General features: G+C 43.3%; 1 protein-coding gene across 1 annotated transcript; it reads left to right on the top strand.

Annotated features, from left to right (window-relative positions):
• Positions 1 to 10,859: 10,859 nt before the first annotated feature.
• Positions 10,860 to 12,869, top strand: LOC123997070 (tumor necrosis factor-like). Its single transcript, XM_046301053.1, has 4 exons — positions 10,860 to 11,207; positions 11,298 to 11,346; positions 11,484 to 11,543; positions 11,940 to 12,869. The coding sequence occupies exons 1-4, from the start codon at positions 11,016 to 11,018 to the stop codon at positions 12,377 to 12,379; spliced, it is 741 nt and encodes a 246-aa protein (XP_046157009.1). The 5' UTR covers positions 10,860 to 11,015; the 3' UTR covers positions 12,380 to 12,869.
• Positions 12,870 to 15,280: the final 2,411 nt, after the last annotated feature.

Below are 15,280 nucleotides of genomic sequence, written 5' to 3'. Positions count from 1 at the left end.
TAAGTATGCCACTATTCACATCCATTGTTCATATTGATGTAATTTAGCATTCAAGAGCGACTCCCATTCTCCTCCACTGGTCCCCCGTGGGAATTGAACCCACAACCCTGGTATTGCAAGCGCCATGCTCTACCAACTGAGCCAAACGGGAGGTAGCACTTACCACATGGTGGCGCTACCGCACTACAGAAATAAGGCAGATGTCCTTCTCTGTCATTCTTGTGATGGATTCTGCTACTATCACAGACTCAGCTTATTCAGAGACATGCAAACTAGGTCTGAAAATACCTGTACCTATTAGCATTAGAAAACTGATGTAACAGAAACACACGTCAGTACTGAGTTATCACTGGCCGAAAGCTAACCAACCGGGCATAAACATGGTTGAATCAATGTGATGCTGTGTAATCAAAGTAGAAAACTGATTGGATTTGGAGAAAAAATAATCACCCAACTTTTAACCTAAATAAAATGACAAGGTGAAATGTTTTGTTGATTTCACGTTGAATTCAGGATAGTTGACAACTCAACCAAATGTAAATAAAAACTAAACATTGAACTGAAGTCTGTGCCCAGTGGGAATGCACTGACACTTTAGATGCTCATTGTACAAAGAGAATCAAACAGGAACTAGCGATTGAAAACCCTCAAAACAGGAAGCCACAAAGTTGTCAGTTTCAGATTAGTCATAGTTCCTATTCTTCTAGTCTCCTTTAACCCTGTCTGGGCTGGGCGTCTCAGGCTCTGCACACTATTGGATTGCATAATACCTGGCAGGCTGCTCCTACCAAGTGACGTGGACGTGGAGAGGATATGTCAATATGTAGCTATGGGGAGAGTGACACGGTTTCGTCAACATGAAAGAGAGAAGGATACCATTGGCGTTTCTCTACAAGTAGCGTGTCAACATGTTTTTTCTACTTGCACAAACGCACACACACAAGGCCTCAGGGCCAGACGGATTACCATTATGTGTACTGCGAGCATTCGCTGACCAACTAGCAAGTGTCTTCACTGACATTTTCAACCTCTCCCTGTCCGAGTCTGTAATACCAACATGTTTTAAGTAGACAACCATAGTGCCTGTGCCCAAGAACACTAAGGTAACCTGCCTAAATGACTACCGGCCCATAGCACTCACATCTGTAGCCAAGTGCTTTTTATGTATTTTTTATTTTACTAGGCAAGTCAGTTAAGAACAAATTCTTATTTTCAATGATGACCTAGGAACAGTGGGTTAACTGCCTGTTCAGGGGCAGAATGACAGATTTGTACCTTGTCAGCTCGGGGGTTTGAACTTGCAACCTTCCGGTTATTAGTCCAACGCTCTAACCACTAGGCTACCCTGCTTTGAAAGGCTGGTCATGGCTCACATCAACACCATTATCCGAGAAACCCTAGACCTACTCCAATTTGCATACCACCCCAACAGATCCACAGATGATGCAATCTCTATTGCACTCCACACTGCCCTTTACCACCTGGACAAAAGGAACACCTATGTGAGAATGCTATTCATTGACGACAGCTCAGCGTTCAACACCATAGTGCCCCCAAAGCTCATCAATAAGCGAAGGGACTAAACACCTTCCTCTGCAACTGGATTCTGGACTTCCTGATGGGCCTCCCGCAGGTGGTAAGGGTAGGTAACAACACATCTGCCACGCTGATCCTCAACACAGGGGCCCCTCAGGGGTGCGTGCTCAGCCCCCTCCTGTACTCCCTGTTCACTCATGACTGCACGGCCAGGTACGACTCCAACACCATCATTAAGTTTGCTGATGACACAACAGTGGTAGGCCTCATCACCGACAACGACGAGACAGCTTATAGGGAGGAGGTCACCTTGCCGTGTGGTGCCAGGACAACAACCTCTCCCTCAACGTGATCAAGACAAAGGAGATCATTGCGGACTACAGGAAAAAGAGGACCGAGCACCCCCATTCTCATCGATGGGGCTGTAGTGGAGCAGGTTGAGAGCGTCAAGTTCCTTGGTGTCCACATCACCAACAAACTAACATGGTCCAAGCACACCAAGACAGTTGTGAAGAGGGCATGACAAAACCTATTCCCCCTCAGAAGATTGAAAAGATTTGGCATGGGCCCTTAGATCGTCAAAAGGTTTGACAGCTGCACCATCGAGAGCATCCTTACTGGTTGCATCACTGCCTGGTATGGCAACTGCTCGGCCTCCGACCGCAAGGCACTACAGAGTGCGAAAGACCCAGTACATCACTGGGGCTAAGCTCCCTGCCATTCAGGACCTTTACACCAGGTGGTGTTAGAGGAAGGCCCTAAAAATTGTCAAAGACTCCAGCCACCCTAGTCATAGACTGTTCTCTCTGCTACCGCACGGCAAGCAGTACCGGTGCGCCAAGTCTAGGTCCAAGAGGCTTCTAAACAGCTTCTACCCCCAAGCCATAAGACTCCTGAACACCTGATCAAATGGCTATCCAGGCTATTTGCATTGCCCCCCCCCGATCTTTTACACCGCTGCTACTCTCTGTTGTTATCATCACTTTGATAACTCTACCTACAGTTGAAGTCGGAAGGTTACATACACCTTAGCCAAATACATTTAAACCCAGTTTTTCACAATTCCTGACATTTAATCCTAGTAAACAATTCCCTGTCTTATGTCAATTAGAATCACCACTTTATTTTAAGAATGTGAAATGTCAGAATAATAGTAGAGTGAATGATTTATTTCAGCTTTTATTTCACTCAATTAATATTTGGTAGCATTGCCTTTAAATTGTTCAACTTGGGTCAAACGTTTTGGTTAGCCTTCCACAAGCTTCCCACAATAAGTTGGGTGAATTGTGGCCCATTCCTCCTGACAGAGCTGGTGTAACTGAGTCAGGTTTGTAGGCCTCCTTGCTCGCACACGCTTTTTTAGTTCTGCCCACAAATGTTCTATGGGATTGAGGTCAGGTTTTGTAATGGTCACTCCAATACCTTTACTTTATTGCCATAACTTTGGAAGTATGCTTCGGGTCATTGTTCATTTGGAAGACCCATTTGCGACCAAGTGTTATGGGTGTGTACTGGAGGTGAAGTCAGGTGCAGGAGAGCAAAGTGTAGTTAACAGGCACACTTTTTATTCCCTGTCCAAAAGAAAGCACATAAGTACCTAAAACGTGCCAAAAACACAGAACATAAACCAATGTCTGTCGCGTAAAAATACCCACATAACATCAAAACAATTTCACACAAAGATGTGGAGGGGAACAGAGGACTAAATACATTCAGTGTGATTAGGGAATGAAAACCAGGTGTGTATGGAACAAGACAAATGAGAATATGACAAATGGAGCGGCGATGGCTAGAAAGCCGGTGACGTCGATCGCCGAACGCCGCCCGAACAAGGAGAGGAGCCCACTTCGGCGGAAGTCGCGACACCAAGCTTTAACTTCCTGCTGTCTTGAGATGTTTTTCATTTTCTGTCCTCGTGATGCCATCTATTTTGTGAAGTGCACCAGTCCTGCAGCAAAGCACCCCAACATGATGCTACCACCCCCATACTTCACGGTTGGGATGGTGTTCGTCGGCTTGCAAGCCTCCCCCTTTTTCCTCCAAACATAACGATGGTCATTATGGCCAAACAGTTATATTTTTGTTTCATCAGACCAGAGGACATTTCTCCAAAAAGTACGATCTTTGTCCCCATGTGCAGTTGCAAACCGTAGTCTGGCTATTTATGGTGTTTTTTTTAGCAGGGGCTTCTTCCTTGCTGAGCGTCCTTTCAGGTTATGTCGATATAGGACTCGTTTTTAATGTGGATATAGATTATTTTGTACTTGTTCCTACAGCATCTTCACAAGGTCCTTTGCTGTTGTTCTGGGATTGATTTGCAATTTTCGCACCAAAGTACGTTCATCTCTAGGAGACAGAAAGCGTCTCCTTCCTGAGCGGTATGACAGCTGCGTTGTCTCATGGTGTTTATACTTGCGTACTATTGTTTGTACAGATGAACGTGGTACCTTCAGGAATTTGGAAATTGCGGTCTTGGCTGATTTCTTTTGATTTTCCCATGATGTCAAGCAAAAAGGCACTGAGTTTGAAGGTAGGTTTTGAAATACATCCACAGGTACTCATTCAATTGACTCAAATTATGTCAATTAGCCTATCAGAAGCTTCTAAAACCATGACATAATTTTCTGGAATTTTCCAAGCTGTTTAAAGGCACAGTGAATTTAGTGTATGTAAACTTCTGACCCAATGGAATTGTGATACAGTGAATTGTAAGTGAAATAATCTGTCTGTAAACAATTGTTGGAAAAATGACTTGTGTCATGCACAAAGTAGATGTTCTAACCAACTTGCCAAAACTATAGTTTGTTGACAAGAAATCGGTGGAGTGGTTGAAAAACAAGTTTTAATGACTCCAACCTAAGCGTATCTAAACTTCCGACTTCAACTATATAGGTACATATTACCTCAACTAACCGGTGCCACCGCACATTGATCCTGTACCCCCCCCCCCTGTATATAGTCTCGCTATTGTTATTTTACTGCTGCTCTTTAATTCATTTGTACTTTTTTTTCTTATTCTTATCCATATTTTTTTAACTGCATTTTTGGTTAGGGGCTCGTAAGTAAGCATTTCACTGTAAGGTCTACTCATACACTTAGGTTGGAGTCATTAAAACTCGTTTTTCAACCACTCCACAAATGTCTTGTTAATTAACAAACTATAGTTTTGGCAAGTCGGTTAGGACATCAGACCATGGAGAGACACATCATATGCTTTCTGGACTTCACCGGACAGAGGTTGTTCTCCGGTTTTGTGATTAAAACAAAGGTGGGGTTGAATTTATTCTGCCACTGTTTCTTCTTATTTTCTTGTCCTTAGGCCTATACAGTGTATTCGGAAGGTATTCAGACCCCTTCCGTATTTCCACATTAGTCTAAAATGTATTAAATGAATTGCTTTCCTCATCAATCTATGCATAACACCCCAGAATGACAAAGCGAAAAAAAGGTTTTTGGACATTTTTGCATATTTATAAAAATAAAAACAGATACCTTATTTACAGAAGTATTCAGACCCTTTGCTATGAGACTCGAAATTGAGCTCAGGTGCGTCCTGTTTCCATTGATCATCCTTGAGATGTTTCTACAACTTGATTGGAGTCCACCTGTGGTAAATTGAATTGATTGAACATGATTTGGAAAGGCACACACCTGTCTATATAAGGTCCCACAGTTGACATGAGGTTGAAGGAATTGTCTGTAGAGCTCCGAGACAGGATTGTGTCGAGGCACAGGGGAGGGTACCAAAAAATGTCTGCAGCATTGAATGTCCCCCAGAGCACAGTGTTCTCATCATTCTTAAATGGAAGAAGTTTGGAAACACCAAGACTCTTCCTATAGCTGGTCGCCCGGCCAAACTGAGCAATGGTGGGAATAGCCTTTGGTGACTCTAACAGAGCTCCAGAGTTGCTTTTTGGAGATGGGAGAACCTTCAGAAGGACAACCATTTCTGCAGCACTCCACCAATCAGGCCTTGTGTGGCCAGATGGAAGCCACTCCTCAGTATAAGGCACATGGAGTTTGGAGTTGCCAAAAGGCACTCAAAGGACTCTCAGACCATGAGAAATAAGATCCTCTGGTCTGATGAAACCAGGATTTAACTATCTCGTACCATCCCTACGGTGAACTATGCTGTTGGCAGCATCATGCTGTGGGGATGGTTTTCAGCGGCAGGGACTGGGAGACTAGTCAGGATCAAGAGTAAGATGAACGGAGCCAAGTACAGAGAGATCCTTGAAGAAAACCTGCTCCAGTGCGCTCAGGACCTCAGACTGGGGTGAAGGTTCACCTTCCAACAGGACAATGACCCTAAGCACACAGCCAAGACAACGCAGAAGTGGCTTCGGGACAAGTCTCTGAATGTCCTTGAGTGGCCCAGCCAGAACCGGGGCTTGAACCCGATCAAACATCTCTGTTTTTGCTTTGTCATTATGGGGTATTGTGTGTAGATTGATGACGGGGGGGAAACGATTTAATCCATTTTAGATTAAGGTTGTAACATGTGGAAAAAGTCAAGGTGTCTGAATATTTCCTGAGTGCACTGTATATCATGGTCCCAAGGTATATGAACTAACAGGTTACAGAGCAAACAACACAATTATCACAACACGTAGGTTGTAATATGTAAACATTTTCTGGCTTGGCTTTCCCAGTGATTTTACCCACGCACCGTACTGTCTCCTATCATTGCTATGCAGATGACACTCAACTATTCTTCTCCCACTTCTGACAACCAAGTGTAGAGACACATCTCTGCGTGCCTGGCAGATATCTCAGCCTGGATGTCGGCCCACCACCTCAAGCTCAACCTCATCAAGACGGAGTTGCTCTTCCTCCCGGGGAAGGTCTGGCCGCTACAGGGCCTCTCCATCACGGTTGACAACTTCACAGTCTCTCCCTCAGAGTGCAAAGAACCTTGGCGTGACCCTGGACAACCCTGCCGTTCTCTGCAAACATCAAAGCAGTGTCTCGCTCCTGCAAGTTCATTCTCTACAACATCTGTAGAGTATGACCCTACCTCACGCAGGAAGCGGCGCAGGTCCTAATCCAGGCACCTGCCATCTCCCGTCTGGACTACTGCCACTACACTGGTCTTTAAGTCTCTTACTGGTCTTTATGCAAACATTTTCTACAGGACGTTCTAGCAACATTCAAAATGTTCCCTTTCGGAAAGCTCTCATTTCATCCATGTTCTAAAGCGCAAGAGGATACTCACCATCGTCTGAAATTAACTAAATCTACCTCCATCCCTCCTGTTTGATGAAATCCTTTCAATCAGGTTTGGTGATGAAATAAAGGGATGTCCTTGCTGATCTGCAATACAGGGATATTTGCTTCTTCTGTCGTAAGAATCAAAGCAATAGTTGATTATCACTTCCTTACTGTTGTGGTTTCCCTCCTGAGCATTTTTAATTTCATCTCCTGTTTTCAGGACCTACTTCCTGCTTTTCTCAGCCATCCTTAAGTACAGTTACATTCCGAGTAGTTAACATGAATTTATCTACAGACAGATCCTATGAATGAACTACGTGACAAATACAGATGATGAGCCTTCAATCATGTGAGGACCATGAGACACGGTATAGTGGCGTGCGGTGAGGTCAGTGGCTGTGTAGGCACGGGCTATTATCAAAGCCACATTTACTCACAAGTAAACCTTTATTAAGGCCAAGTCCACCAAACAAAAGATGGCTCCAACAACCTTAGTGACATAGGCTATTGTGCCCCATGAGTGGCCCAGCGTTGTCCGGGTTAAGGGAGGGTTTGGCCGGCCGGGATGTCCTTGTCCCGTCACGCTCTAGCTACTCCTTGTGGCGGGCTGGGTGCATGCACTCTGACTATGGTCGCCAGCTGTACAGTGTTTCCTCCGACACATTGTTGCGGCTGGCTTCCAGGTGTCAAGAAGTGCGGCTTGGCAAGATCGTGTTTCAGAGGACGCACGGCTCTCGACCTTCGCCTCTCCCGAGCCTGTACAGGAGTTTCAGCGATGGGACAAGACTGGAACTACCAATTGGATATCACGAAATTGGGGAGAAAAAGGGTTGAAAAAAACACCAGCGAGGCCTATGCTGACCCTGTCCATCAACAAATCGGCAATGATTTGAATGGAATTCAATGGATGGGAAGGAAGGCATGCACAATCTAGCATCTTTCCTGATGTTTTTATGTAGTTGTAGCACATTTTGAGATTTTGAGCATAACAACCACCCGAATCATTGAGAAAAAACATTATATATATTTTTTTGTTGTTGATATCATTGTATTTTTGGGGTGCTTTTTATAGCAGCTTTTTTTTCATTAGATTATCACAGAGAAATAACTGCAAACCCTGCCTACCCCCTACCTACCCTGCCAACCCTGCCTACCCTACCTACCCTGCCTACCCTACCTACCCTGCCTACCCTGCCAACCCTGCCTACCCTACCTACCCTGCCTACCCTGCCTACCCTACCTACCCTGCCTACCCTGCCTACCCTACCTACCCTGCCTACCCTACCTACCCTACCTACCCTGCCTACCCTACCTACCCTGCCTACCCTACCTACCCCACCTACCTTGATTGCAAGTCACTGACACTATTATCCACTACAACTACTTAATGTACTGTGCTAACTGCTAGCCAGGGTGCCTGACTGTTTGTGTATACAACAAGGTCACATTTTACAGTATGTTGGAATATTTGAGTGTGTGGTTCACAATTTATTTTCTTTCTCCTTACCTCATGAGATGATCTGCATTTGACTACGAAAACGTTTTCAGAATTAGGATTTTTTTTTCTCCAAATTGCTTTATCAGGACGGTGGAAGCAGGTGGCAAAGAGTGTAGGAACTGGGAGAGAGATCACACAAATAGAACTTCAGGTTCAATTTACGGAAGCAGATCTCAAATTAAGATCAGAAGTGAAATATAGATTTTCTGTCAGCAATACTCTATTTCCAGTATATGAATCCATGTCAAGTTACAAATGCACAAGAAATGGTGATGTCCATGAGACAAACAGTAACATAAGCAATTCATCAAATTGACAGACCTATTGATCACTGGTCAGGAAAACCTCGATATGCCTGGAGTGGACACTAATCCTGTGGGCGGCAGCAAGGATACATTAACTAGGTAAAAGGTCATGTACAGCCTCAGGTCATGTACAGGTAATACCAACAATGACCCAATTGCTCTTTCAGACAATGGGAGAATGAATCACCCACCTTACACCTCTAAGGGTGTGTCGCTACCTTCTTAGAACATAAACAGGTACCTGGTTCAAAAACCTAGAAAAAGCCTGCTTCTCTGTTTTTAGAAGTAATCCCTGAGGTAACTTGGCTGGACGTGAAATATCCCCTTGGTTCTGTGAATAAGGTCAACAGGAGGATGAGCCCTGATGAGACCTAAACTTGCCTGAGACTTGAACCCTGTGACCCCAAGCCAATGCCTAGACTAGTAAGGCTAATGCACTGTTCTGGTGGGAGACCCAGCTTTGAACCCTATCAGTTACAGATAGGTGAATCCAATATAGGGCCAGATGTATCATTACTTAAAGGGTGATGGAAGGCTTTTAACATACAGTCATGCTTATTCAGAGCAATTGGGGTTCAATTTCATGCTCAAGGGCACATCAGAAAGAAGGGCATTGCGATATGAAGTCTCAGGTAGATGTTTCCTCCCTTTATCACAATACTTAAGTTCCTCACAATGAACAGGTCTTTCTTTCCTCAATAGAATTCAGTATGAGAGGTTCCTGTGTTATATTTCAGCTCACCACTGAAGTTTTACCTATTGCTTCCCTGCTCTTTCCAAGATCTTGTGGTTGGCGTGTATTTTGCAGGTAGTAATAGTCTTGGAAACATTGCTACACACTAACGTAGGAATAAATCAATCAATCGGCGAGATTTATCAGTATAACGACTGAATGACTATACATAAAACATTGTGAAATACTCCATACTTCCCTGACGGGCATACCTATATTGCTTGTATTTGCACATAAGAATACGTAAGGAAACAGTGACACAGTGCATGTGAAACAGTGTTACTACGGGACAATACTCCAAGCTACCTTTACCAGCGGTGATACATTGCCCTGATACACTACATTGAAACTGCAGTCTGCGGCTCGGTCTGGTCACCCCAGCTACTTGTTTTGGTAGACAGCCAAGGACTGGGACTGGCGAAATGTAAATCATCAAATCACAGTTCATTTAAAGTGCATTTAACAAAAGCCTCAATACCCCTTACAACAACAACAAAACATGACTAAAGAAGAAAGCAAGAAATGACCACTCTCACATTCATAGACAGAGCTATGGATGCAAATACGATCAAAATGATCGTTTTATCCATGTTTGGAAGCTATACAGTGCTTTGTTTCATCACTAATTGATAACTGATTTAACAGAAACAGAAATGAGATGAAACAATATGCAAACAAAACTCAGATCAGGTAGTGTATGGGTGATGGAAATCCCACAAATCAACCGCGTTCTGCTCCGTACTCGCTCAACCAGTCAGGGAGGGCAGCGAAATAAGGAAGCCAGATTGGGTCAATAAAGAGAAGTCAAAAACCTGTTTAGGGGTTTGGAAAGGTTTATGTACGAAACCAGTTCCGAAACAAAAAGAGGGATATTTACAAGTCTTTTTTGTTTCTCCTGAGCCTGTCCTTGTATACCCTCAAATGTATTGTGATTTTGTGTAGCTGTAGAAGCATTACATTTACATCCAGTTATTAACAACTTCAGTGCAACAAGTTCTATGTGATCAATAAATATCATCATTGTTTACTATTTGAAATGTATGACAATTACTAGACATATAGTATTACAAACAGCTGGTGAATGAGACTGAATAGAAATCACAAACTAAAGTTCAAGTCAAGATACTGTAAGTGGCTTTGCTACACTTTACATTCAGTAGCAAAGATACCATGGAGTTTATTCAAACGCATTGTGTAATTACATAATTATACGGGTGACTTATTGAGAATTCCTTGTTTTATGTAAATGCAGTTTCAGTATATAGCTGAGAAGTTGCCGTACATTCTGGTTACCAAATAGAAAAAACTACATCGTTGCACAAGTAATTCACGTTCAAGTTGCACGTCCTGTTTTGCCTTAACCCCATCCTGCAACCACACCTACCCATTGGAATCCCAGTTTGGTGGAGCTGGTCTGTGGATTTGATTTTCCTTTGAACCATAACCATCTCTCCACAGCCAGTTTTCTGCTGCTACTCTGCTATGTCTCCACTCACTGGGTGACATCACTGGAGTTTCCCCTTTTGTGCTAGTAGCAGGCCGAGCATAAAAACCACAGGGCTTCTGGCAGAAGTCCATTCTAACAAACGAGCAAAACACAGGACACCTATCAAGCTACAACTCTGTCAAAACAAAAAAAAAGATATTTAGGAGATATTCGGGCAAATATTCAGTCGCTAGACTTTTTCACTGCCACCAAGAGCCAAGAGTTTGAACCTCGTTCAACAGCAGCATGGAAGGGTATGCGATGACACCTGAAGACATGGAGAGGGGCCCTGTGTACAACACAACGGTGACAGCTGTCGCTGAGGGAAAGGCCTCCAGAGGTTGGCTATGGAGGCTGTGTGGGGTCCTCTTAATAGCAGTTCTATGTGCGGCAGCAGCCCTACTCTTTGCATGGTGTCAGCATGGAAGACTGGCAACGGTAAGGCACTCTAATGGGGCCAATATTTACCACATTTCTGAAGTAGAGGAACCGTGCAACCAACTAACATCCTCTTGGTTGATTTCACAGATGCAGGACGAAATGGAGCCTCAACTGGAGATACTCATTGGTGCAAAAGGTGATTATTTGATTGACAGATGCCCCTTTTCATTGAATTGCTTCTCACTATAATTGCTTTAATCAAAGGTTAAGGTGGTAGGCGACGTCATGGCTTTTGCTTGTGTTATTTATGGCTAGTATGTTTCTCTCCCTCAGATACCCACCATACATTGAAGCAGATTGCCGGCAAGGCAAAAGCAGCCATCCATTTAGAGGGTGAGTGACCTATAGCCTTTTGCAGCCAGCCTTGACTGTGTCTGTTGCAGGTTAGCAAATGTCTCGTGGGCTAGCATGTCTTAGTGTCTTTCCATTGTAGAAGCTAGGGGATTCTTTTGAAACATCCCCATTCAAAAATAAGGTTTAAGGTTTGAAACGGTGTCTAGTGGGCTAGTAAGTGTTTCTATTGGAGAAGCCCTGGGATTTTTTTCAAACATTCCCATTGACAAAAAACGAAACCATAACACAAGGAAGCAAAGAGGTTGCTTAATCATTATCTTTTCTCTTGTTGCCACCAGAGCACATTGATAAGAGCTTTGCAAGAAGAAATAGCTACCAGTTGGATCCCGGGGCCTCAAAGTTGTAACAATGAAACTTTCTTCCCTCTACTGCCAGGTGAATACAATCCTAATCTTACCGCTGACACCGTGCAGTGGAGAAAGGATGACGGCCAGGCTTTTTCCCAGGGCGGGTTCGAGCTACAGGGGAACCAAATCCTCATCCCACACACTGGGCTCTTCTTCGTTTACAGCCAGGCTTCGTTTAGGGTCAAGTGCAATGGCCCGGGCGAGCATACCACTCCTCTGAGTCACATTATTTGGCGCTATTCGGACTCCATCGGGGTTAATGCTAATCTTCTTAGCGGGGTAAGGTCAGTTTGTCAACGAAACTACGGTGATGCTGAGTCCAAAATTGGCGAAGGCTGGTACAATGCAGTTTACCTTGGTGCGGTGTTTCAGCTGAATGAAGGGGACAAACTGTGGACTGAGACCAATCGACTGACCGACGTGGAGCCTGAGCAGGGCAAGAACTTCTTCGGTGTGTTTGCACTGTGATGAGAGAGAGGCAGGCCAGAGATGAATATTTGTTAAAACAGTTTTATGTTAAAACTCTTATTTTAGTGTTGCAATTTTATGGTAACTAAGCCATCTCAAAGGAGATTGGTCTAATCTTAATGGTTATTTTTGTAAACTGCAACAGTTTGTGAAATGATTATTGTTTGTCCATACATGATTGTCCATTCTCTATATTGTAGACTTTGCACCAAATAATATTATGACTTCCGGTTATTTATATTAACTTTAAAAAATTATATTTACTATTTATATGAAAATACAATAGGCTACTGTGGTGTACTGTAGTATAAGTTATCTTGATTCACATAAGTCTAGCAGTAGCCTATACTAGGCCTATCAGAATACAGTACTACAATATTAAGTTATTTTATTTAATGTACTGATGTACTAATGTTTATTTAAATGTGATTGTGTTGTATTTTATTTGTCACCTATTCAGTGTGCTTGAATCAACTAATAAATTCCAAATCTTCTCAAAGTTTGATTACATTTAATTGTACAGTTTGGAGGGGATGGGGGGAGACAGGGGGGGGGGGGGGGTCTGGACATATCTAACTGTCTCATGTGGTTGAGGGTAAATAGGTTTTGAATTTAGCAGTAAATGAACACTAAGGGCTCTATTCATTCTATACATTTGAAGTGTTACAGACTCCGCGATAGACATGTAAAGGTCATTTTCAGATTGACCCGACATCTGCAGCGTTTCCAGTGAACGCAGTCTCCACTAAAGCGGGAACATTGCCTTTAAATGTCAATCACTCTGTAACGCTGAACTTCTGCAATGCAGATTGAATTAAAGCCCTACATCTGTTCCTGAGCAGCTTTGCACCAGAAACTGTGAAACAAAGTGCCTCCCCAATAACTTCAGATCAAAACAAGGGAAATTCCCTTTTGTGTTGTTTCCTCCTGCTGTGTCAGGTGAGATGACCCACATATGCCTGGGGATTCACCCACTGACTTTCTTCCTCCTCCTCGAAAGCATCATAGGTTTTCAGTCAGTCAGGTGTGTGGGTGGATGGGGCTGTAAACATCTGAGCTGAAATACTGTATGTGCATGAGAAAATGTGTTTGTCCCACAAACATCCTGTCTGTATCACATTCAAAATCAAACCAAATCAAATTGATTTATAAAGCCCTTCTTACATCAGCTGATATCTCAAAGTGCTGTACAGAAACACAGCCTAAAACCCCAAACAGCAAGCAATGCAGGTGTAGAAGCACGGTAGCTAGGAAAAACTCCCTAGAAAGGCCAGAACCTAGGAAGAAACCTAGAGAGGAACCAGGCAACGAGGGGTGGCCAGTTCTCTTCTGGCTGTGCCAGGTGGAGATTATAACAGAACATGGCCAAGATGTTCAAATGTTCATAGATGACCAGCAGGGTCAAATAATAATAATCACAGTGGTTGTTGAGGGTGCAACAGGTCAGCACCTCAGGAGTAAAAGTCAGTTGGCTTTTCATAGCCAATCATTGAAAGTTTCTCAACCACTCCTGCTGTCTCTAGAGAGTTAAAAACAGCAGGTCTGGGACAGGTAGCACGTCCGGTGAACAGGTCAGGGTTTCATAGCTTTAGGCAGAACAGCTGAAACTGGAGCAGCAGCACGACCAGGTGGACTGGGGACAGCAAGGAGTCATCAAGCCAGGTAGTCCTGAGGCATGGTCCTAGGGCTCAGGTCCTCCTCCGAGAGAGAGAAAGAAAGAAAGATGTGGATTGGGAGTCCCATTGGGCAGCGCACAATTGGCCCAGCGTCGTCCGGGTTTGGCCGGGGTAGGGCCTCATTGTAAATAATAATTTGTTCTGAACTTAACTGCCTAATTAAATAAAGGAACAACTATTTATTATAATAAAACTATTGTGCCAAGATGAGATTGCCATTTCCCATGACCCTTTGCAGCTGGCTGCTGTGTAACATGTGTGTCTGCCCTTCACTTTCAGCTCATATTGCGATCTCAATCTTTGAGTTCGTGTTGCCTTTTGATAAGAAATGACACCAATACCCATTGGTTAATAGGTCAATAAATTATGAAGTGGAAGCATATTGTATGATTGACACAGATGCTCTTAGTAATGGGACTGAAATTACTTTTCATTTTAGATTACAATTTTTCTCAATCAATCGCTTTGGCTCAATTCTCAAACGAGAATTCTTTTTTTTCAAAACATTAAGTTCAAATCTCTGAACAGTTTGTTTCTTGTTTACATCATATTTGAATTTCTTATTAATTTAAGCAAATTGCATGTGTTTTGGCACACGTGTGCAAAAGAGTAAGTACAATTGTCTACAATTTGCCCAATAACTACATGCACATGGCTTGCTGATCAAACCTGATGAGTTGATTCTCAGTGAAATTGTCATACTCTTCACAACTTCGAAACATTCTTTCATCATGTGAGCCGTCACGTGTAAAATGATCCATTCAATTACCAAAATCATGTATATCATATACATGTATATTCCATAAGTATCTATGCCATGGAATGTTTGTGATGTCTGATAAATTGACAAATTACCTGCCAGGTGGGTGACATAGTAATGAAATCGGAATCACAATCTTACCAATCAACCGATCAAGTTTGGAAGCATATATATGGAGCTTCCCCACAGCACAATCACTACCATTTTTGAACATGGAGAAACATCACAATCCTGAACAGCAGCTACATGCTCGTGGAAGAGAAATAAGACTATGTGTAAGAATGCGTGGTGGTGTTAGGGGAAGAGATAATAGAGGAAGAGGTAGAAGGCAAAGAATAAAAGTCCCTGACGAAATCAGAGCCACATTGTGGACCATGTCATAAACCACGGTCTTATGGAAGAGGCTGGACGGAGAGTACAGCCTAATGTAAACAGGTCCACAGAGTCATCCATTTTGCAAACATT

The sequence above is a fragment of the Oncorhynchus gorbuscha genome, linkage group LG15, assembly GCF_021184085.1.
Source record: "Oncorhynchus gorbuscha isolate QuinsamMale2020 ecotype Even-year linkage group LG15, OgorEven_v1.0, whole genome shotgun sequence".
Taxonomy (NCBI): domain Eukaryota; kingdom Metazoa; phylum Chordata; class Actinopteri; order Salmoniformes; family Salmonidae; genus Oncorhynchus; species Oncorhynchus gorbuscha.
This window is presented reverse-complemented; position numbering and strand designations above follow the sequence as displayed.

What these genes read in the sequence shown, in the direction of transcription:
- LOC123997070 (XM_046301053.1), top strand. Translation starts at nt 11,016, where the DNA reads ATGGAAGGGTATGCGATGACACCTGAAGACATGGAGAGGGGCCCTGTG. An exon ending in AGCATGGAAGACTGGCAACG is followed by an intron (nt 11,208 to 11,297) that starts GTAAGGCACTCT and finishes TTGATTTCACAG; the next exon opens with ATGCAGGACGAAATGGAGCC. An exon ending in AGCAGCCATCCATTTAGAGG is followed by an intron (nt 11,544 to 11,939) that starts GTGAGTGACCTA and finishes CTCTACTGCCAG; the next exon opens with GTGAATACAATCCTAATCTT.